This window comes from Metarhizium brunneum, chromosome 4 (genome assembly GCF_013426205.1).
Source record: "Metarhizium brunneum chromosome 4, complete sequence".
NCBI classification, from domain to species: domain Eukaryota; kingdom Fungi; phylum Ascomycota; class Sordariomycetes; order Hypocreales; family Clavicipitaceae; genus Metarhizium; species Metarhizium brunneum.
Genome location: NC_089425.1, coordinates 236371 through 258096, shown reverse-complemented (window position 1 = coordinate 258096; position 21726 = coordinate 236371). Strand labels below are relative to the sequence as shown.

Sequence of the window (21726 nt, the reverse complement as noted above, 5' to 3'; positions counted from 1 at the left end):
GCCTTTATGGCAACGTGACATCCGTGTAACAATAGCCGTCTTGTGCCGCGTCATGCAGCGCCCTCATGCCAAACTCGTTCACGGCCGTGCTGTCAACACCAGCTAGTAAGAGCAGCCGAACGCATTCCGTACTGCCTTGCTCGGCTGCGAAAACGACGGGCGTCGCGTGATTGTCGCAACTGATATTCACATCGGCCCCTGCGGACAGGAGCAGCCGTGTTATCTCGGTGTTGGCTGAAACCATCGCTAGCAGCAAACTGAGCATCTGCTCGGCGTTGCGACCGGCCGCAGCAGCCTCCCGTAGCGGAAAGTCGTCGATTCTGGTGGATTCGTTTCGTCTGCGTGCCGGAGCAGCATATCGAGAGTTACCACGTCGCCATTCTCGACGGCCTTGTAGAGCAGGCGACTCAGCCGACTCACCCGGATCACCCGCGTTCTCGCATAACGGAGGATGAACTTGACCACAGAAGAGTGCTGGTTCACGACTGCAAGCGTCAAAGTCGTGCCCTTGCTGCCTGTTATCAGAATGTCACTCATCTTCCCTGCCAGGGCTTCGACCACGTCAACATGCCCATTCGCCGAAGCATCGTGGATGGCGTAATCGCCGCATGTGCTTTCCAAGTCTGCCCTGGACCCTTGATCCAAGAGGATGTGAACCACCCCAACGTGGCCCTTGGCTGCAGCCGAGTGAAGCGCTCTCTTCCCAGCTGCGTCTGGCATGTTGACATCGACGAGTCCTGTGCTCAGACGAAGCGGAATAATATCGCAATGCCCGTTTCGGCTCGCCCAGTGCAAGGCTGTGCTCCCATCTGCGCGTACAATGTCCCTGTCTGTCACTTGCCGATTTTCAAGCAGCAGTCTCATGATTTCCAAGTGCCCAGAGTAGGCCGTTTCGTTCAAAGCTGCCCTGTAGGCATGGCGGTTTATATACTTCTTGTACCCGAGTAGCAACTATGCCGTGCTAAAGTCGCCAAGCTAAGCCGCCAGGTGTAATAGATATGATACTGTCCGTCCGGGCTGTTTGTGCTCGTCATTTGCTGTGATTTTTTACTGTCAGAGTCTGGTGAGACATTTTCTGTTGATCCCTCAATATTTCCTTGCTAAGCTCACAGGGGTTTCACATTCAGTGTCCAAAGTCTCGATATTTCCACCCTTGCCGAGTAATATCCTACAGGTCGAAGAATGTCCATATTTTGCCGCTAGGTGGAGCGCTGTAGTTGTTCCCTGTGCTTCCATGTGATTTACGTGTACCGCATACTCTTTAGTCAGCAGGCGAACCAGGTCGTTGAAGCCGCCCTCCGCTGCGTATTTGATAGGGCTGTACCCGAGCTTGTTGCATGTGTTGGCTGGGATACCGTGAGTGACAAAATTCCTCGCCATGTTAGTCCGCCCGATCCTCCACAACAGGTGAAGTGCCGTGGACTGATCTGGTGTCGTAGCCCCCGAGTTTGTGCCTCTCTCCAGGAGCCACTGCACCGCGTCTTCGCGGCCTTTCTTGGCCGCTCATAGCAGCGGCGAGTATCCTTCAGCGTCTTCGTCGTTGATCCAGCCATCGCTGAAGAGATCCATGAGAGGGACGAGGCCGCCTTCCACGGCAAGGAAAAATGCCTCGCGTGATGCTTTGTCAGACTTCATCGTCGTCATCGCTATTATTTTCATTAATAAAGCTATTATTTGAGGCCCTAAAATGCCTCCATTTATCATGATTTTCCATTTTATAAGATTGCGATTATGAACTTAGCAGATATATGAACCAACCCTTCCACGCCCAGTTACCCTGCTGAATTATCGGTACTTTTTTTCCCGGCCCTGGCTCTCTTATACCGTACTGAAAATCTCCCTACATACAAGACCAAAACACATCATGAAGACGTCTCAACTTGACTGGTAGGATGTATCAAACGTCCATGTCAACTTGCATCCCCGGTCTTGTGGCGTTTGCATTGCCCCACAGCGGGAGACAGGCCCGAGCCACCGCCAGGACCAGGGTTGACTCCACTTCATTGCGGGGCCCACGGGTCACTTCGATGACATTGATGGATGGTTAGCAAAACATACCCTCCTTGTGTGTCAATACAATGCCAGGTCCAACATGGAGAGATACCTCGCAATTGGGCTTAAGTTTACATACCGCATGTAGGCCCTTGGGCAGATGAAGGTATCTTAAACACAAGTCAGGTACCAAGACAAAAGCTTGAAACATGCTACAACGTAACAGACGGCCGGTGGCCATGACGAAGCTGTCCTGCAGCCGTACTCGGCCTCCCGGCTGTCTGTCTGTTAGCCACACTGTGTTTCAATGCAATGAATATGGCCAGCCCTGCCCATCGAGCCTTGGCCAGGCCCTGCAAGTGCGAGTCTCTGCCGTGTGATAGCCTGTTCCTTGCTTCTGGCCAACCGGATGTAGATGCTTGAGTATCCTGCCGTCTGGTGTAACTAGAGTGTCAGGACCGACCATAGAAGTTGGTGTGACTTATAGTTATAGCGGCATCGGATTTTACTCAGCAGTTTCATGTATCTGCGGTTCTTACTTTACTTCCGGGTTCAGCTGGTACGCGAATGCGAAAAATTGCTTGAACAGACAGGGATTGCGTATTACCTGAGGTATGAAGCCACCTCCGAATTCCAATTGGCTGTACCAATCATGGCGGTCGTTGGCTGCGAGCCTACAACCTCCCGCCACCCTACTCCGGGGTTCCCATCTGCACATGCCGGCTACTGCATTATGAGTTCTGCAGGTTTGGGAATTCTAAGCAAGTGAGCCCGTAAGCTATCTAGCGTGCAGGGAGCACTAGAGCAAGCGAAGCACTGCCCAAAAGGAAGAATAGATTGTGCGCCTAGCGGAAACCTAGCGCCCAGTTACAAAGCGTCCGCAGAAGCAATGAGAAGCATTACTCTTTTTGTTCCCCCCTCTTTCACGGATAGCCTATGAAGGCTAGGCCTTACCGATGCGAGGAAAATAGACTGAAAGGTGGTATTGGGAGCGACACCATGTACTATTACTAACCAACAGTTGTCCACGGTGATCAAGCTGTACTAGGCCACAGGACTGTGAGGTGCCATGAGAATGACACAGAAAGTATAGCGATGCGATGAATACACTGGTGCAGGTACAGATATCGGCATGTTACCAACATCACGTCTTCGGCATCTCCTGGTCACAAGGTGAGCAGTAGCAAGCTTGATGTAGGAACCTGGGCGTGGTCGAGTCAAGTTTTTGGCAGTGACTGACATATCGGGAAGTTGTGCGATCCCCAACTCCAGTGCAATGGAGAGACAAAAGAAAAAATAAGCAGTCTGCAACGCCAGAAGCAATGTCAGGGTAGGGTTGTGCTGGCGGCTGGCATGCAGCGTGATGCAGGTGACAAGTCAACCAGATATCGTGTTGTCATGCTTAATAGCGCATCCTAGAGCCTATCGTGAATAGTGGTTGCTGCTGCCGGTCATGCTATGTCTCTATTTGACCTGCTGCATAACTGTCAAGGTTCGCTTCACCAGTCAGAAGCCTAGTAGTATCCACGTGTCAGCTAGGCCATCGTGATGCAGCTTGTCTCTCTGTTTACCTCTATGATAGGTGCCCGCACTGCTTGTTGACCACTGGCGTAGCATTGAATTACCACTGTAAAGCTCGGCCAGCTTTGTGTTGCAAGGACACATATTGAATAAAAGAGATGTACTATATCGCATGTCGCACGGCATCGTCATACAATAACAAAAGCACGGATTGAACCGCGAGCTCAACGATGCCTGGGCAAAGGCCTAAGGCCTCAGGAGGTTGGTCAGCAAGAGACTAACCGACTCTTAATATAAAAGGGTCTCTTGAGCCCACCAAGGACAAACGAAAACCAAGGGCCTTTTACACACCAAAGACTATTGTTACACTGAGTTGAAAACCATTCCAAGCCTCAATCTCATTGACCCTTGCCATCCGACGCAGAGCTTGTACGGCTGGCTAGTTAAAGATTTGACCTAATCAAAATTTTCTTCATATTGGAAATCACTCTCATCATGGCTGTCATGACAGCCTCCCCATCTGCTGTTGCTCTAGGCAATAAGATGTACTGCTTCTTCCAAGGTGGCAATGACTCTGGCGAACTTTGGTATGCAGTTTCGAATGGGCAGTACTGGGAAAATAAACAACAGGTCCCTGGAACAACCCTATCAGCCGGGCCATCAGCCGTGGTTTTTGACAACAAGATCTATTGTTTTCACCAAGGCAGCGGTGATAATGGCGAGCTCTGGTATAATGTTTTTGATGGGAGCCTCTGGGAAGGCGATAAGCAAGTCCCTGGAACAAGCTTATTAGCCGGGCCATCAGCCGTCGTTTTCAACAACAAAATCTATTGCTTCCACCAAGGCAGCCGTGATAGTGGCAGTCTTTGGTATAATGTTTTAGATGGGGACCACTGGGAAGGCGAACAAGAAGTCCCTGACACGACCCTATCAGCTGGGCCGTCAGCAGTCGTTTTTGGGAACAATTTATATTGCTTCCACCAAGGTGCCGGGGACAGTGGCCAGCTTTGGTATAACATCCTGAGTGCAGAGGGCTGGGAAGGCGATCAGCAAGTCTCTGGCACATCTCTATCAGATCAGCCATCAGCCATCAACGTCATTGACGATATACTCTATTGTTTTTACCAAGGTAGTAGGAAAAGTGGCCAACTTTGGTATAATTTCTGGTGGCGGAACGAATGGCGAGGCGATCGCCAAGTGCCTCAGTCATCCATGTCGGACGGGCCATCTGTCATCTCCTTTCAAAACAACATGTACTGATTTTATCAAGGCTCCGGGAAGTCTGGCCAGCTTTACTATAATGCTTTGGTTGGCGGACAATGGACAGGTCAAATACTGGTCAATTATGGTGGTTCAAGTACTATAAGGCGCAGGATTCATGACTCAGGGCATTGCGGTTCACCAATGCTATAACATCAATCAAGAATAAAAAGATCAAATCATAACTGAAGATGGTTTCCTGTGTAAATTATTGGTAAAATGTGCTAAACCGCATAAAATACTGTCCTTCTCAGCGGTGGTGCAAGGGGTAGAATGGGCTGAAGGGTCGGCAGCTGTCCTGATCAGCAGTTATAGCACTGGTCATAATCAGAGTGTATAATTGACATCTTGAGTACTTGCATCGAGCCTAGCTATCGGGGCCAGCGGTGAATGCCGCTAAATCTGGCTGCTATTATAACGTCGTTGAAGCGCTCTCCAGATGAAGCAATAGAAATGTCATGTTGCCCTGCTTTGTGTCTCCCTTTTACTGCGTAATTAATTAATGTTTTACAGCTGAAATAGTGCCCTGGACGAAGAGTTGAGTTATTCATGGCAATGATAAAGAGCAAGTCGGCGGCAGTTGTACGCTAATGGGACGACGTGCAAATCATGAAATACAACCTCCTTGCCTGACTCGAAGCATTGCATCGCTTCAGTTATGCCTCGTCGTAATATGGACGGTGTTTAGCAAAACAGAAACGCTTTCGTTGCTGTCGCTCCTCAACAAGTATATGAGCTAACCTCCATGGACAAGTGGCAGCAGAGCCGCTCTTGTTCATTCAGATAATATGTTGTGGATATTTGACTGCTGTTATGAGACATTATTAGTTGTTGATACTAGCGAGTGTAGAGAGGTTTCAAAAGCATTTGATGCGATACACATGAAATTATCCCAGAAACCTACCACCTTATAGTTAGACGATAGCTATAATTATCTCACTCTTTTTCGTAACAGTCCCATGATTCCTTTACAGCCCATTTTAAATTGAATCGTATGCCTCGCAGTTCTTGTCATAATAGGCCCAGTTACTTGCACCCGGCTCGCCGTGACATACTGAAACGCTATAATTATAGAGATAGCATCCATACGGCCCCCCTGCAGAGGCCAACGCAAACGACCGACAATTCAAAGTAGCCTTGCATTCTTCGCCGCACTGAGCGGGCGTGAATGTGCCCGAGATAAATGTAATTTGTCTCGGGCTGTTAGTACAATAGCTGCCGCCTCCCTTCAAATCACACACAGGCCTCGTCCATGAATGAGGGCAGTTGCGGTCGGAATAGGCCCAGTTAGCGGCACCAGGCTGACCACCGCAGATGGAAACGTCTCGGTTGTAGAGATAGCATCCATACGGACCACCTTCCGCCGCCACTGCGAACGACCGGCAGTTGGTTGAAGCCTCTCTACATGCAGCATCGCACTGGTCTTGGGTAAAGGTGCCGGGGAAGAATGCAATCTGTTGATTCGTGCCGGTGCATGGACTGCCTCCTCGCCTCAGGTCACAGGTAGGACGGCTCTGGCACTCATTAAGAGAGCATATTTCGCCTGTTGCGCAGTCTTGACTCGCGCGGCGACCCGAGGCGCACGTATTGTCGAGCAAACAAATCTTGTGCGGCAGGCCCCCGGCGGGCTCCTTGCATCGTCGATGACGATCGCATCCAGGTCTACATCTGTCGTGACGGCAGTAGTAATCCAAGTCGCAGTCATTCGAAATTCGAGACGCCCCATGTTGGATATTTTCGTGTGACAAGAGGTGCTGTTCGTCGAGACGTGCTGCGGAGGCCGCCACGAGCAGCCAAAGGACACACGTCCCGAGAGCTAGCGTTGCCGTAGAGTGTCGCATTCTCAATTGCTGAGGAGTAAAGATGGACGCTGGATGTTGTTCTGGCTGCAATGCAAGTGCTTTCACAGTCGCTCTGATGGATTTATATATATGCTAGCCGAGGTGCATCCCCCGACTCGACAAGCTGCGGCAGTAGGTTTCGCATGGGAATTAACCTTCAATGTTGCTTTGAACGATATTCAGCCACATGCTTTGCCCGTCCGCAACCGTCGACTCACCACATGTTTCGGCGTCCAAGAATATTCTGCGCACCTAATCGGAGCGAATGCCGTGTCACAGGTCACGAACAGTCAAGACATGACACAAAGCTAAAAGAGTTTTACATACCTCAGCGGCTCTGGGCTTTCTCTACAAACGTCGGCAACAAGCAGTGCTCGTGTATCCTGTACTTGATAATGCCAGCGTGTAGAGCATATCAAACTTAAACGTCAGCCAACCACGTCATGGGGCGGTAAGTTCTTGGTCTCTGTAGACTCAGCCGTGGCGTTGTTGGAAAGCACACCCGTTGGGCGCTCAGCGCTGTTTAGTCTGAGAAGAACCAGATCCCAGCGTCCACGGCATCTTTTGGCAAGCAACATCAAACTCCTCCTCACGAACAAGCTTTTGGGCCGTTCAATGGAGTCTTTCCCGTAAATCTTCGAGGTCCGTTCCATCTTGCCCTCCAGACGGGCTCCTGGCACAAAGCGACCCATGAACTATCTCCCTACGCTCATGGATTTAAAAGCTCACATTTCAATCTCGGCTCCCGAGGTCTACTCGTGTAGACTAAGATGATGGGGCAGATAAATTTATTTGCCTACATATGTGTCTATAAAACGCTTAAGTAAGCTTAAAGCTTATCCCAAGTTTGTGAAAACGTACTTAATACGTGGTAAGTTTGATGAAAGTAAAAGTCAAGTAGCACTTGAGTATCCAAGTCGGGGCACTGGGTGTAATAGCGCTGCTCTAACGTGCGGTGCTAGGTGCGCGATTCTCCCGGATCCTGTCGCGGACACACCTCTCGACTTGATCTGGGGTAATAGGGTCCTCATGTTCACCCTCGGACAACGTATGAATGCAATCCAACTTGTAACTTTGACAAGTAGACTCGTCCATTTCTTTTTCCCAGAAACACGCCTCTGCCGCAGCCTCATCAATTGATTTAAGGAATTGTTCCCTGGCTGCAGGCTACATTTTCCCATAGTGTGAGTATGATAAGCCATGTAAAGGGAAAGGTGTTACTATTCATCTATGAACTTACAGTGTTTTTCGACTTGGGGTTCGGCAGACAATTGAAATTGACCTTGTAGCTAGTGTCAGCACGCATCCAATGCTGCCTTCAATGTTATGAGGGGGGTACCAACGATTCGGCCGCCGATTCTTTTGCGAATCTTTCTCTCCGTAGTCGACCACGCGCAAGTGCACTGTAAAGCGTCGCGCGGTATTAGTACAACCAAGTCTTATATTTATTTGCCGGGAAATACAGCCAGGATGCTTACACCGCCCAGTGCGCCACAGATCTCTGAAGCGTCGTCTTTTGCCTGGAAGAAATTACGGGTTAGTCCATGAAGAATTTGACTTTGCAAGACGGCTTACTTGTTGGCCCTTTGACAACTGATTAACCTGGCAGAGAAGGTCATCTTGCTTCTATTAGAAGAAGTGTGTTAGTATAATTTAGTATATTCTTGTGTCTTTTATAACTTCTCTTACCTCGCCTTGGTAAAAGCGACAGCTAATGCGGTTGCCCTTGACGTTAGGATCCTCTACCATGTCATTTACGCCCTACATCTCTAGAGTTTAGTATACTGTCAAGACCTCAACGGCGCACTAGTAGGAACCCCTTACGCAAATAGTGTTTCTAAGGTCCGTACAAGGTCCTGTAACCATGTATAACATGTCTGGGCGCTGCGGAACAGCCGCAGCAAGTGCGGAAAGAGCAATAGTCGCAGCCAAGAGCTTCATGGTAATATGCTAGTAAAAATTGTCCTTGGGAGATTTGTAGGGTAATTCGAGAGAGATGAAACTGTGAGTGGGATATGGATCGAGTTGGCGGATTTCTTGCGACTTATAACTAAAAACCCGGACAGAATATAGTGCATTGGATAGTCGGTTAAAATAGACAGCAATTTAAGCATGACGGTCAATGCTTTCTAAGAAAAGCATATTACTGACCCGCCCCCCACAAATGTCAGTGCTGCCGGTGGGAGAATCTGACTCGAGAGCAGTAACAACCGGTAGAGCAATGAAACACAAAGCAAGGGTCGATACTATACATGACTAGCAATATGGACAGCGTGGCACAAGCCAGTTTTTCACAAGCCCAAACGCCCCCCTGCGGCCGAATAAGGCACACACCAGAACATTGACATTGCCAACTGACTTGGAACTTTGCGTAATTGGGACGAGAGGCCAACCGTCCCGTAGGTTCGCGGTGCCCGAGAGTCAGCTTGTTGCGAACCCGCGGGCTATTACCAGATGTCCTGGGCTGTATTCCTGACACCACCATGGATAGCAGGTACCACGGCTAAATTGGTATAAATGCAGCTTCTTGATGGGACTACAACCGAGAGTATTGTCATGACCCCTGCCGGAGTGGGGGGCGCTTGGCTTTCATGTAATTTACGCGCATTATGCTCGATATTGACCGAATGGTTCACGAATGATAAGATGCTAGTCAGGTTTCGACCAGCCTACGTATATTGGGTTTTGTTTAATGTCGCAGGGGTATGCTTTCTTGCTCATGTTTGGTCATGACAAGGCCCGGGCCGACCTGCAAATGGGTGCAGTGAGATATGATCACCAATACATACTGCCAGGCGTCATTTACCGCATCATATAAGAGGACAGGGCCCTAGCAAAATCCCGCCTGCGTTTTCTGTGCCGCCCTGTTGTCATCTACGTTCACGACGTCCTAGTCAGTCATTTGCCGGTTTTCGAGCAGCAGTCTTCTCATGCAAAAGCGGTACAGTCTCGAGGTGGCCGTTCCGAGTCGGCAGACATGTTGCTTCACTCATCAAATCTTCATTTTCAGCATTTACAGACAGCGGTGAGCGGAACGAAGCTTCATGAGCCGGGCTATCAGGGAGTATATCGTCTGGTAGGAGCATTGCTCCTCAAGGACAGCAGCGCAGCGCTGGAATGAAAGGGTCACTATTAGCCAGAAAATCAATCATAATATGACTCGACTGTTCCACTGCATTGCAGGGCAGTTCTTCTTTGAAATGATACTCTCCCTTTCTTCCACACTTGAGGGCTGCTTCACCCTTTCTGATCCTGTTACACGGAAATGCATGGTTACACAAGGGCTACGGTCACGAGACCTAGGGCAAAGTCCCTCACCGACTTCTTGTATTTAAAGCCGTCTTTGGCGACCGAGGCCTTGAGGAAAACCAAGGACCTTTGATACCAAAGACTGTTATTAGCTGAATTGAGCCAAATTGCTCTAAGCCCTCTATTGAGCCCTTGTCACAGACCTTGACGTCGGCAACCTCCATGTCGATGACGACCTCAACATGACGTCTATTATTGATTAGAGTTCAGCATCATCAGGGCCTATTACTGAGCTGCTTGCCACTCTTGCATGAGGAGGTCCAGCTAGACCGCTGTCGGAATCCCTCACTGCTGCTTTTCAGTCAGGATTTGGCCGCCAAGCCACGAAGATAGTCCCCAAACTCTTCAGCTCAAACCTCTGGCAGATATCGGATAGTATGTGGCACTTGCTCAACTAACTCGATTGCTTTCAAGGTGACTGCGAGCATTTCAGACAGTTATTCCTGTATCATTTCTTAAATTGCACCGCGCGTCATGCTGCAATATCCATGGCATTATTCGCGCTTTGGCTGCACAAGCTACACTTTGGTAACAATATTGACACTGTTGCAAATCAATCAGGGTCTTTTCCAGGGCCGTTACTGTACTGAAGTTGACCTGGATGGTGCAACCACATGCTGGTTCTCCATGACTCTTCAAGAATAGAGGACAACCGAAGATAATAGGCTCGTCTGGCAGACCCGTTATGTTGTCGCTGCCAAGTTGCCATGAAGCAACGTTGTCGCCCTCGTGACCGGGCAGTGTGTGCTTCGCCCCGAAAATGGCGACGTTGTGTAGTCATAACCTACACCGACCCATTGCCAAGATAGTGGCTATGCGGGCCGAACCATGAATTTCAGACCATCAGCCACCCTATGCAAATCTTTCGAAAAGGGCATATAATGCGGAGAGCCTCTCCACATACTTGTTGTTCTCTGGCATCCTGCAACGTCCTAGAAAGCACTATTTTAAATTGCTATCTGTCAAGAAAAAGAACGCGCTTTATTGCTGAGCAATTAAACCCCTTCTGTTCCGTTGACACTATCCGTGTTAACAAGCACAACTGCCAAATGCCGATCGACGAGCCATGTCAAATTATATTTCCAACAACGCTCCGTGTTCAAGGGCGCTACATCTGCGCCGGTGATGACGAAGCGTGCAAACTATACAAGTTGTCCCACTCACTGAACTATCTCATCGATACGAATCAAAATGTACGAGTTGAACGGCTGGGCGTGTCCGAAAAAGAAGACAACGGCGACGGCTCTCCGGCTACAATTTCGCATTGCCACATCTTTGATTTAGTGTGTCGGTCCCCAGATACCGTGACGCCCGTCAGCTTCTACGCCAAACACAACGAACAAACCGGTTTGTGTTCGTTCACCCTCCAGCTTTTTCGCCCTAGCCGATTTTCATCTAAAAAGGGCTTCAACTTTTCCCGGGCTAGCCAGTCAACGCCCGACTGCGAGAAGCACTCCGACCTGCTATTCTCGGCAGTGCCGGGTAAAAAGAGAGATGTAGACTATGAATGGCGCAATGCAGAGCGCTGTCTGTTGGCTACAGAGTCCGATGGCAAGGATTCCAGAAGCCTCATGCTCCATGGAAAAATGACCACCGAGGATTGCGACGCACTCGTGTCAGCTTGGATGCTGCGCGCATGGTGGGAACAGACAGAGGGCAATTCTCCCAAGCATCTCGACGACATTGGTAAGTTTGACTCGCTAGGCTGTAGCTATTTCGTCTAATAGGATGGTAGCGCAGAGGATACAAGGCACGAAAGGACCAGCATACAAGGAAGCCAAGGCGACGAGGTAATTCACTCTCCAAGGCCGAAAAGTCGTTGAGAGGTACTGATATCATTCCGACATTAGATTTTCTATTGGGGCGTCGGTATCTCCCGGGCTCATGTGATGTATGCCCGCGCAAGCCGCGAATCAAAGTGTGGCAATACGAGATGATGAACATGTCCGAGTGCGGTTGGGATAAGATGGTTGCTCACGGGGAGGGGAGGGAATTCAGGAGGAAATTCTCACTGAGTATAAGTATCAACTCTTTTCACACGCTCTATGCTTACAGGGGTATTGGCTACAGAACTCCATCCCGAGGTACAGAATCCTAAGTATATTGATGACGCCACCTATTAAGTGGCCTTTACAGCGGAATTGCTTCAGGGTAGTTATTGCTAAAGAAGATGATACAAACTATCAAGCCCAAAGTTGTATGTTTCCCATGACCATTTTTCGCTATAAACCCTAAAAAATAAGGTGATAAACTTGACGTCTTAAAACTGTTCAAGGTGACTAATACCAGTCCTATACCTACACGTGTTGGAACCTTGACCGTCAGGAGATGTCTGCAGCACCCCAGAAAGTAAATGACGACATTGAGCATTCTGAATTTCGTCGCGCCTGAAAATACAGTGACATGCGCCAACCCCTGTCCAAACATGGAGAGGATATAATGCGCACACTCGCGGAACAACGGAAATATTCGCCTTTATTGTGTCGGGTTCGTGATCTCGTGATCTTGCATCCGATCCCAGGGGCCGTGCCATGCGCTGATTTTTGAGCCAAAGCAGCCGCAGCTCGACTAATAACGGCTAGTCCCGTGTTCCCATGTTCAACACGTGGCAACAAATGCGGGTGTTCAAATGTGCTAAGGGCCAAAGGCTCAAAGTATTATGGCTCAATTTATTTAATAACAGCCTTTAGTATTCAAGGTCCTTGGTCTTCCTCAAGACCGAATTGACCAGAGAGCTCTTTAAAAATTCAAGAACAAGAAGCCAGTGAGGGTCTCCTACCCTAGGTCCCGTGATCGTAGCCCTCGCATGACATCAAGGTTGTCAAAATCCGCCTCCCATAACTAATGCATCGGAAACTAGTCCTCATGGGGCCGTCTTCGATCCATCCCGGTTCACAAGCACCAATCAGCGCGAAGGGAATAACAGAGTTTCTTCATGCTTGGAGAGAACCACGTGTCTTGGCCTGTAGACAAGTTAATGCGCCCGGCATGATTCGCTGCTGACCCTGAGTTACCTGCATGCAAGAAATCACGGGCCTCTTGCGGATGGAATATGCATCTCCGCGCAAGTATACTTATTTGCGTATGGAACCTTTTTCGATACGACCTTGGGGAAGGGTAGTGACAGCGGCCGACATTTTCCGACAGCTCCCGTAGACATGCCGTCACGGCTGACTAGCACCAGACATTTACATTTGATCGTGTGAAGTGTTGAAGCTGAATCGTGTACGGAGGGTCGCCTCGTCTTCTCTTCGTCTGAATAGTGGATTCCAGTCGAAGGAAAGTTGAAGACTTTTGTGCCAGAAAATACCTTGACAGTGAAGTGGGCATTGCCGTGCTCGAATCGTTGGTCAATCCTATCGACATCAAGGAGTAAAGTAAAGCCAAACGAACTGGGCAAGGAGTGGGTCAATAGTGGACAATCCAGCCCGATCGATTTGCGGTCTTGCCGCGGAGTTGCAAACACGATGATACAGGGCTGCCCGAAGGGCAAGGTGTTCAACCAGACTACAAGGTACAGGCTTGAGCGACGGCAACTGCCCCGTCTGATCCCGGAATCTTGCTGAGTCTTTGAAAAGCAAGTATCCCGGCTCGATGCAACGATTCTTATTAATGCCTAGTCTGATATTGGCTTGGAAACTGGTCGAGAGTGTCATACGATCATGAGGCCTGCCAAACCAATCAACGGGCCGCAACTCTGTTACACAACATTGGCCAGAGTGAGCCATTTCAATGCGCATACTTGCCACCATGGCGACTCATCACAAATATGTGCCGCTATTATTGATGGTCACACTCGCTATAAATACCGTCGTCGTGGCCGACGTTTCGCAACATGTTATTTTCCCCGGAAATACTCCATTACGACCAAGTCCCGAAAGTCATTCCAAGACAAATTACAGTGCGCGTACACATTATATCGAATCAGGCCACATACATGTCCTGCCTACGAAGTTCTATTCGACCTCACCCAGCTGTGTTAGCCGTCCGGGTCCCAGCGCGTTGTGTACAAGCGAGGGGTTTCGCATACACTTGTGGCCAAATGGCTAGCCCACCCAAATTCCCTTTCCTGAGGGCGTCAGGCATGGAGCCTCCCGCCGAATATGCTCGTCTGCGGGCCACTGATCCGGTGTCGAGGGTTGAGCTCTTTGACGGGAGCCTTGCTTGGTTAGTAACCAAGTACAAGGATGTGACCTTTGTAGCAACGGATAACAGGCTGTCCAAGGTAAAGACGCGCAGACACGTGAACAAAAGTTTTTACTTTGGTATGTACGGCTAACATGTGGCTCAAGATTAGGACGCGTCCGGGTTTCCCCGAGCTAAGTGCTGGTGGCAAAGAGGCGGCAAAGGCCAAACCGACGTTTGTCGACATGGACCCCCCGGAGCACACGAAACACAGGCAGGTAACTCGTCCAGTGCACAGGTTCCATTGTCTAACAAGCCCCTATAGGAGCATGGTGAACCATTTCTTCACCCCCGAGTATATCAAGTCGTTGCAGCCGTATATCCAGAAGACTGTGGATGATCTCCTCGATGCGTTAAAGGCCAAAGGGTGTGCCTCTGGGCCCGTTGACTTGGTCAAGGAATTCGCACTCCCAGTGCCCTCATTTGTAAAGCGGCTCCCATGGTAGCGCCGACTTGCGTTTTACTAACCGTGGTTCTAGATCATCTACAGCATTCTTGGAGTCCCGTTCGAGGACCTTAAGTTTCTCACGGAACAAAATGCTATCCGCACCAATGGCAGTGCATCCGCGAGAGAGGCATCAGCCGCTAGCAAGTATGAGACACTGAGCACACGAGCAAAGGGGAGAATGGTTGCGACAAAGAGCTAATGTTGCTGTTAGGGGACTTCTCGAGTATCTCGAAAAGCTGGTCGATCTGCGGGCTGCGGCCCCAAAGGACGACCTCATCAGCAAGCTGGTAGTGGAGCAAATGATTCCTGGAAACATCTCCAAGGCCGATGTTGTTCAGAATGCGTTCCTGCTTCTCGTTGCAGGGAATGCGACCATGGTGAATATGATAGCGCTCGTACGCACATGCCGTTGAAGACTTGGCAATCATTTCTGTGACTAACACTCGGCAGGGTGTCGTGACGCTTTTCCAGCACCCAACTCAACTTGCTGAGCTGACGGCTGATCCATCACTTGCACCTGCATTTGTGGAAGAGCTGTGTCGCTACCACACTGCTTCTGCCATGGCCATTAAGCGGACAGCCATGACGGACATTGAAATCGGGGGAAAGGTAGTAACTCAAAACGCCGGTATATACAAGGGAACGTTTACATGCTGACATGAGTGCCTTCTACCAGCTTGTCAAGGCGGGCGAGGGCGTTATCGCGTCGAACCAGTCGGCTAATCGAGATGAAGAGATATTTACACGACCAGACGAGTTCGACATGCACCGCAAGTGGCCGAGCCAAGATGCGCTCGGCTTCGGCTTCGGCGAGCATCGATGCATTGCAGAGGGTCTGGCCAAGGCGGAGCTGACGACTGTGTTTTGTAAGATTTCTCCCCCAAAAATGAATCATTAAGAGCCTGCGGCGTGGAGAGGTGCTGACCATGTTATTACCATTAGCGACTCTGTTCCAGCAGCTTCCCAATCTCAAGATTTCAGTGCCAATTCCTGAGATTAAGTATACACCTCTGCATAAAGACGTTGGTATACAAGAATTACCTGTAACATTTTAATTCGATTGACATGGACTCCGCTTCAGCTTATATGAAGGGCTGCAGGAATTATATAGCACCAAGATGATTTGTATTTATAGGAAAAGCTAGTATTGAATTGTATAATTACAACGAAAATTTGGTGTTTATTTTATTCACAGTAAGTAGCAAGAATAAGACACACTGTAATCAGAGCTCAGGGATATACACCAATATTGGCAGTTGCATCTTAGCTCGGAGTCCCATTCCAGGCGTCGCAGCCGGTAGGCGATACGCAAGCCACTCGCAAACGACATCGGATTATTAACGTCTGCACGGCCCTACAAAAATAATCGGTGCAATATATTCCAAGCAATTCTCAGCCAAGAGTAGGGTACCAACTTGGACGTTTGTCTTGTGAAAATAACTCTTGTAATAGCCGAGAGGCTAATATTTAATCATCTCCTGGTGGACAGGCTGTTGGCCCCGGCTCTCTCCCCATGAAGTCAATATATCGTATTTCTTTGATACAAGCGCGCTGCATGATGGTCCCGTGCCTGCATAAGTGAGTCCCTGTCTTGTAAGCAGAGTGACGTCTCTTATGCGACCAACATGGAGTCTTCAAGTGATACCTCGAGTATAGGCTACTCTTTAGTAGCATAAAAAAGAAGAGGAAACAAGAACAAAGGTTTAAAGAAGAAGATACTGGTCGGGGACAGGGCCAAGATGCCCAGGTCTCGATTTATGGAGTGCACGAGCGTCAGCGACGTTAGGATGTAGCTGCCAGCGCCGCTCGGCGTTAATGCGTACAGACAAGCAATGACTTGATTACGAATTACTTACCAACAGTCCACGATATTATTATGCGACGGGGGCATCCGCGAGTATTTAACTAAATAGTCTGTCGGTTTAATGTTCAAACTGTACATAGGGACTATACTATACGCAAAATCCGACATGGCATAAGGCTTACCGCTTCCCGGCAATATAACACTACTGGGGCATATTTGTAAAGCCTCGGTGCTGTCATCTAGTTAAATACCGCAGGACAGCTTTAACAGCTTAATAGTATACGCACTCTTTGATGACCGCTCTTATGCCGAAACAGTAAAGGAGCATGCTTTTCCAATGACTTGTATTTTGTCGTTTGCCGAATCAGAGAGATGCAGTTCGAGACCGCAGGCAGTAAGGCAGTAATAGAAAACACCAACTAGAGCCACGCAAATTCACTAGCGGATAACATTATACTTTGGAGCTATATGGAGACAAACGATATCAAGTAAAGGTAGTAACTACGCAATACTCCATGGTAGTTGATGCGAACTATCCTGCAACATGGCAATAACTAGTCAAAGCTTGAATTATATTATGTCTGGTGGAACTTGATGCCACCGAGCAGTCCAGAATTGTCCTTTGACGTAATCAAAGTCATTTCATCCCGTACTGGTCACACTGCCATAATATTTCGCCACATAAGGTCCGCTTGTTATTATGCTCCATGCAATATTCTTGCGACGAGATTTTGTATTTCAAGGCTAATAAAGTCAGTGCTTTTATCTCGCTGCATAGCAGGTATCCAGCGCTTTTGGCATATAAGAACAGGCTCTTTCTTCTTGGACCTTTGAAAGAAAATAACGCTTGACTGGATTTTACTTCAGGGAAAAATACGGAGTACAGCCTGGCCGTACCCAGGCGAGAGAACAGCAATGACTCGAGTCTTGTAATGCGCATAAATGCCAAGGTCTGCATGCGATTTCACAATGCTATGCTACAATTGAAATGTCATTCCATAGCTAGTACAATCCGAGTGCCAATCGGAAACGCTTCCACCCCTGGTGAGACATACTGTGTCGCCATTTATTGTCCCTTCATAAGACTCACTGTCAACCAGGCTTGTCTTTGAAATTTCTTCTTCTCTTTTCTACCCTTCAGAAAGGTTCCTATCGTGTATTCTTGATTTTAAAAGACTTGCAGCCAACTGCTGAAATCAGGACTTTTTGAACTTGTGATATCGACAACTTGATGATATGTAGCCATTGCGTCAAGTCTTCTTGTCCAACCTACCAAGACAGACCTGATACGACGATTGTAAAAGAGTTTCCGCCTTGAAGTATTTATGGGTTGCTTTCATGGCCAGCGCTATATTTCACAGGCGCGAGCTCGCGAGCTCCCATCAAGGTAGGGCCGTGGCACATTCTTCATGAAGCAGTCCGTACGCACAATGGACCTGATAGTAATAGGAGTAAGAACATGACCATCTCACCAAGGAGCCATGAAGCGGACGCCCTGTTATGCTACGAGAAAAGACGAATAGCAGGGTTGTGGTGACCATTTGTCAGTATATCAGTCTTTCAGCCCGTCTTTAACCCGAACCGCGCATCGGTGGTCAAACCAAACACATTCATTGGGCTAGAGGCTAACAAAGTCGCCAATCTGCAATCGATCCAGACACTCGGCTCCATGTAGCCGGAGTGGATGCCGTTGCCGCCATGGAACATGAGCAAGCAGCCCTTCGTCACAGAACGCATTAGTGCATTCGTACATTCGTACATTGTATGTTGGGCGCTCCTCGACCAAGAACTACGGTCGCGCTGCGCTCATCCCCTGGGACGGCTGGGTGAGTGAAATCAGTCTAGACAGTAATAATAGCCTACATCTTTCGCAGGAACAAACAGCCCAACCCAACCCGGCGGTTCCAACTTCCAACGGTAATGTCCAGTCTTGCCAAGAAGGGTAATTGCGCCGACCCGTTGCAGCGACCCCCGCGGACCAGAGTTTCAACAGTCTGGTCAATAGATGCTGCGACGGATGACATAGAAAATTCTTACCCGGAACCCCGGATACTACTTCGCTTTGCAGGCCCACCAGACCGCATCTTAAGTTGGCCGATGGCACTAATGGTTTGACATGATGGTGATGCGACCAACCGGGTCCCAGGGGCGAATATCGCAGCTTCATCGAAAGGCCATGCCCTGGCTGTACCGTTCTGCCGCCAACTCGATAGCAATTTGGCCGCATCTGAACCCGTCCCTCGCAGCCGGCCCTCTAATCTTTTTTATTGCCGGTGCCAAATCCTGCCCGGTCCCAGCACAGTCTCCATCCCCGGATGCAGGGTGCTCGGCGTCACATGCATGTGCCAGGAAGTGCGGATCGGCGAGCATCGGCATCAGGATCCAGGAGCGTCAATAGAGGCCGATCCAACTTCTCCAGCTAACCCACGGCTTGGCGATGGGACGCTTGAGACATGGCCATGATGCTGGGCCGGACAAGGCATCCACACAACTCGTGAAAGGACAACGTCGGGCCGTTAAATCGGACGGACATCAGCTGCGCCCTATCGTGTAATGTAGCAGTGACAATTGTTCTCACAGGTTTCACCCGCTCTGTCGACTGCATGTATGCTGTGTGTAAAGGCCGCCCCTGCGAATATGGTCCACACGACACGGAAGAGGTTCTCGTTCGGGACATTGGCATGTCTCCAGGTCCTCCTAGCCTGCAGAAAGTTCCAACCGCGAAATGCACATGTTGACGCATTCTGCAGCTGAATGATTCCCTGGGCCCGATTCGCCCGGAATCCCTGCCTGTTTGCTTTTTCCCCATGTACGAATAGTACCTGTGCCGTGAATCTGGAACGACGGCGGGTTCGGGGTTGCGCAAGTCTGGAAGCTACTCGTCTGCCTCGGGACCAATCTAAATTTTTTAACCCTCTTGTAAAATATTCCGTGTTTCCATTGTTGTAGATGGATGGATGGGTGACGATGTGGCCATTGTAGCGGCCGCTCTCGTTCTTGCTGTTTTCACAATCCAGATCCGTCTTCTCCGCGCTTTGCACCTTTGACATCGTCGCAATTTGGCTTCGACATAGACAAAGGTCAATCTTTCCAGGGGGAAGAATGGTGGCGCTATCTCGAGTATTGGCCGGGCTGGCCTTTGTCCAGCTCTCCCGCTCCGCTGATACAAACTCATCGCTGGCTGCGATTGGCGACATGCCGGAATGCGCAGTAAGTGCAGGTCGCCCGAAACCGCTTGTATCGTGTCTACGTCGACTGTATCATAACACTTGGGCGGCTTGATCTAGTTGGACTGCCTGTTCGCGACTGTATCCCACTCGCCTTGCAAGCTGGCGGACCAGACATGTATTTGCGAGAGTAGGACCATCAATGAGGAGATGACGAGCTGCGTCAAAAAGAATTGCACAATCAAACAGGGTTTGGGTATGTCGCGAATTGCGAGGGTCAAAAAATAAACGAACAAGATGAAAAGACTAACCGCCGAGACCTGGTAGCCACGATGAACATGACACAGACGTTGTGTAATCGACCGATGCGAGACAAGGCCGCAACATACCAGATTGTCAGCAATACGCTCGTCATCATAGCCGCCTTGTTCATTGTGCAACGGTTTGCATACAAATTCTACGCGCGCCTTGAGCTGGGCCTCGACGACTGGTGTACTCTGCTCACTCTGGTGGCGGGCATTCCGAGTACCGTGATTAACGCTCATTTCCTCACCGTCAATGGCATCGGCCGGGATATCTGGACCCTGACGCCGGAGCAAATCACCCAGTTTAGCCTGTACTTTTACATGGACGAAATCATTTACCTGGCCGAAGTGTCGCTTGCCAAGCTCGCACTGCTCTTCTTCTACATGCGCATCTTCCCGAGCAGAAATGTCCAACGCTTGCTCTGGGGCACCATTGCTTTCGACATTGCCTTTGGCCTGGCTTTTGTCCTGGTTGCTATTTTCCAGTGCAAGCCCGTCAACTACTTCTGGGTCATGTGGGACGGCGAACACAAGGGCCAGTGCCTGAATATAAACGCAATAACCTGGTCGAATGCCATCATCAGCATATCGATGGATGTTTGGATGCTGGCTATTCCGCTGTGGCAGCTGAGGAGTCTCCGGCTAGGATGGAAAAAGAAGGCTGGAGTGGCCGCCATGTTTTCCGTTGGCGCATTGTACGTTTTCCCATAATCTCGAATGCGGTACAGCGCGACTGTCTTTTTTTTTTTAAGCTGACTTGCATGTCAATGGTAGTGTAACGATTGTCAGCATTCTGCGCCTGAGATCACTCATCGCCTTCTCCTATAGCACCGAAAATCCAACCTGGGACTTCTTCGATGTTGGTATCTGGTCCGACATTGAGATCAACGTCAGTATGATATGCGTCTGCTTGCCGTCATTCCGGCTGCTGCTGGTTCGATTATTTCCTCGGCTCAGAGAGACGACCCAGCAATATTATGCCGACAGAAGAACAGGCGACAAGATGCACAACACGAGGTCTCGGGGAGGGGGCGGCGACTCCCAAAGTGGAAGAGATGGCAACGCAGCCGGCGAGGGTGGCAATGGGATATGGTACCAGAAGTCTTTCACAGTCAAATATGTTGAAACAGACGAGTTGCAACTTGTCTCTGTTCGCGACCGAGACAACCGAGACAGAGCAAGCGCCAAGTCGGAGTCGTCTTTGAGCTAATGCGTTTTCTTTTTGAATAGACACTATAGATTCCGAATATAGACATGTTAGTTTTGTTCCTATTTTCGAACCCACGATTATGGCAGAAGACTGCTAGGGCACAGGTGGCGCCAACGTTGACGTTTGTCGATGATAGCTGGGGAACGTTGTCTTTTCGTCGTGGAGCTGTCACTGAGCTGTCGCGGCTAATCGGCTGCCTGGGCAATCAAGCCCGCCCACACGTTTGTGGTAACAGACATATCGGTATTGACACGGGTGGTGGCTCCAACTCAAGCTGTCCGCATTAGATGTTGGGTCGAACATTGAAGGTTTGACGAACGAATGTTGGTGGTCGACGCCTGGCACGTGTGGGCCAAGGACAGGGACAAGCATTGGACCAGACCAGACCAAACCCGGCAACTGGTGCCAGCTGATCGTCCCATCAGCGGCACGCGTGACCGGGGTTTGGTGAACTGCGGCTCCAGCCTTCTCCAAGTCTTGGCATCACTCAACGGCTCGATGGCGCATCTGCCTTGAGCAATCAGTCAAGTGCGTTACCATCCGTTGGCCACAGCTCCAACGTCTCGTTTGCTGCCTTTGGGTTCAAGTCGGCTGCTTGAGCTACGAGGGCTATCCGTTCTGCACCTCCAGACATCGTCCTTTCGTGCAGTCTGCATGTGGCGAATCTGGGCGATAGCTGCCTTC

At 49.6% G+C, this 21726-nt stretch overlaps 7 protein-coding genes across 7 annotated transcripts; 4 read left to right on the top strand and 3 right to left on the bottom strand.

The window, feature by feature from the left end:
• Positions 1-246: 246 nt before the first annotated feature.
• G6M90_00g067440 (uncharacterized protein) lies at positions 247-720 on the bottom strand (the record flags this gene model as incomplete). The annotated part of the gene is made up of 1 exon (XM_014685015.2): positions 247-720. The coding sequence occupies one exon, from the start codon at positions 718-720 to the stop codon at positions 247-249; it is 474 nt and encodes a 157-aa protein (XP_014540501.2).
• Positions 721-1503: 783 nt separating this feature from the next.
• On the bottom strand, positions 1504-1635 carry G6M90_00g067430 (uncharacterized protein; the record flags this gene model as incomplete). The annotated part of the gene is made up of 1 exon (XM_066130854.1): positions 1504-1635. The coding sequence occupies one exon, from the start codon at positions 1633-1635 to the stop codon at positions 1504-1506; it is 132 nt and encodes a 43-aa protein (XP_065987179.1).
• Positions 1636-4008: 2373 nt separating this feature from the next.
• Positions 4009-4773, top strand: G6M90_00g067420 (uncharacterized protein; the record flags this gene model as incomplete). Its single annotated transcript, XM_014685014.1, has 1 exon — positions 4009-4773. One exon carries the CDS (start codon positions 4009-4011, stop codon positions 4771-4773), a length of 765 nt encoding a protein of 254 aa, XP_014540500.1.
• A 2786-nt stretch (positions 4774-7559) lies between these two features.
• On the bottom strand, positions 7560-8555 carry G6M90_00g067410 (uncharacterized protein; the record flags this gene model as incomplete). The annotated part of the gene is made up of 7 exons (XM_066130853.1): positions 7560-7781; positions 7855-7896; positions 7958-8017; positions 8093-8134; positions 8190-8240; positions 8304-8375; positions 8439-8555. The coding sequence occupies 7 exons, from the start codon at positions 8553-8555 to the stop codon at positions 7560-7562; spliced, it is 606 nt and encodes a 201-aa protein (XP_065986936.1).
• A 2417-nt stretch (positions 8556-10972) lies between these two features.
• Positions 10973-11813, top strand: G6M90_00g067400 (uncharacterized protein; the record flags this gene model as incomplete). The annotated part of the gene is made up of 3 exons (XM_014685013.2): positions 10973-11609; positions 11659-11713; positions 11774-11813. 3 exons carry the CDS (start codon positions 10973-10975, stop codon positions 11811-11813), a joined length of 732 nt encoding a protein of 243 aa, XP_014540499.2.
• Positions 11814-14007: 2194 nt separating this feature from the next.
• On the top strand, positions 14008-15611 carry G6M90_00g067390 (uncharacterized protein; the record flags this gene model as incomplete). The annotated part of the gene is made up of 8 exons (XM_066130852.1): positions 14008-14148; positions 14216-14283; positions 14374-14533; positions 14588-14700; positions 14768-14951; positions 15007-15165; positions 15233-15422; positions 15499-15611. 8 exons carry the CDS (start codon positions 14008-14010, stop codon positions 15609-15611), a joined length of 1128 nt encoding a protein of 375 aa, XP_065987040.1.
• Positions 15612-19859: 4248 nt separating this feature from the next.
• SAT4_4 (Satratoxin biosynthesis SC1 cluster protein 4) lies at positions 19860-21042 on the top strand (the record flags this gene model as incomplete). The annotated part of the gene is made up of 2 exons (XM_014685011.1): positions 19860-20527; positions 20607-21042. 2 exons carry the CDS (start codon positions 19860-19862, stop codon positions 21040-21042), a joined length of 1104 nt encoding a protein of 367 aa, XP_014540497.1.
• Positions 21043-21726: the final 684 nt, after the last annotated feature.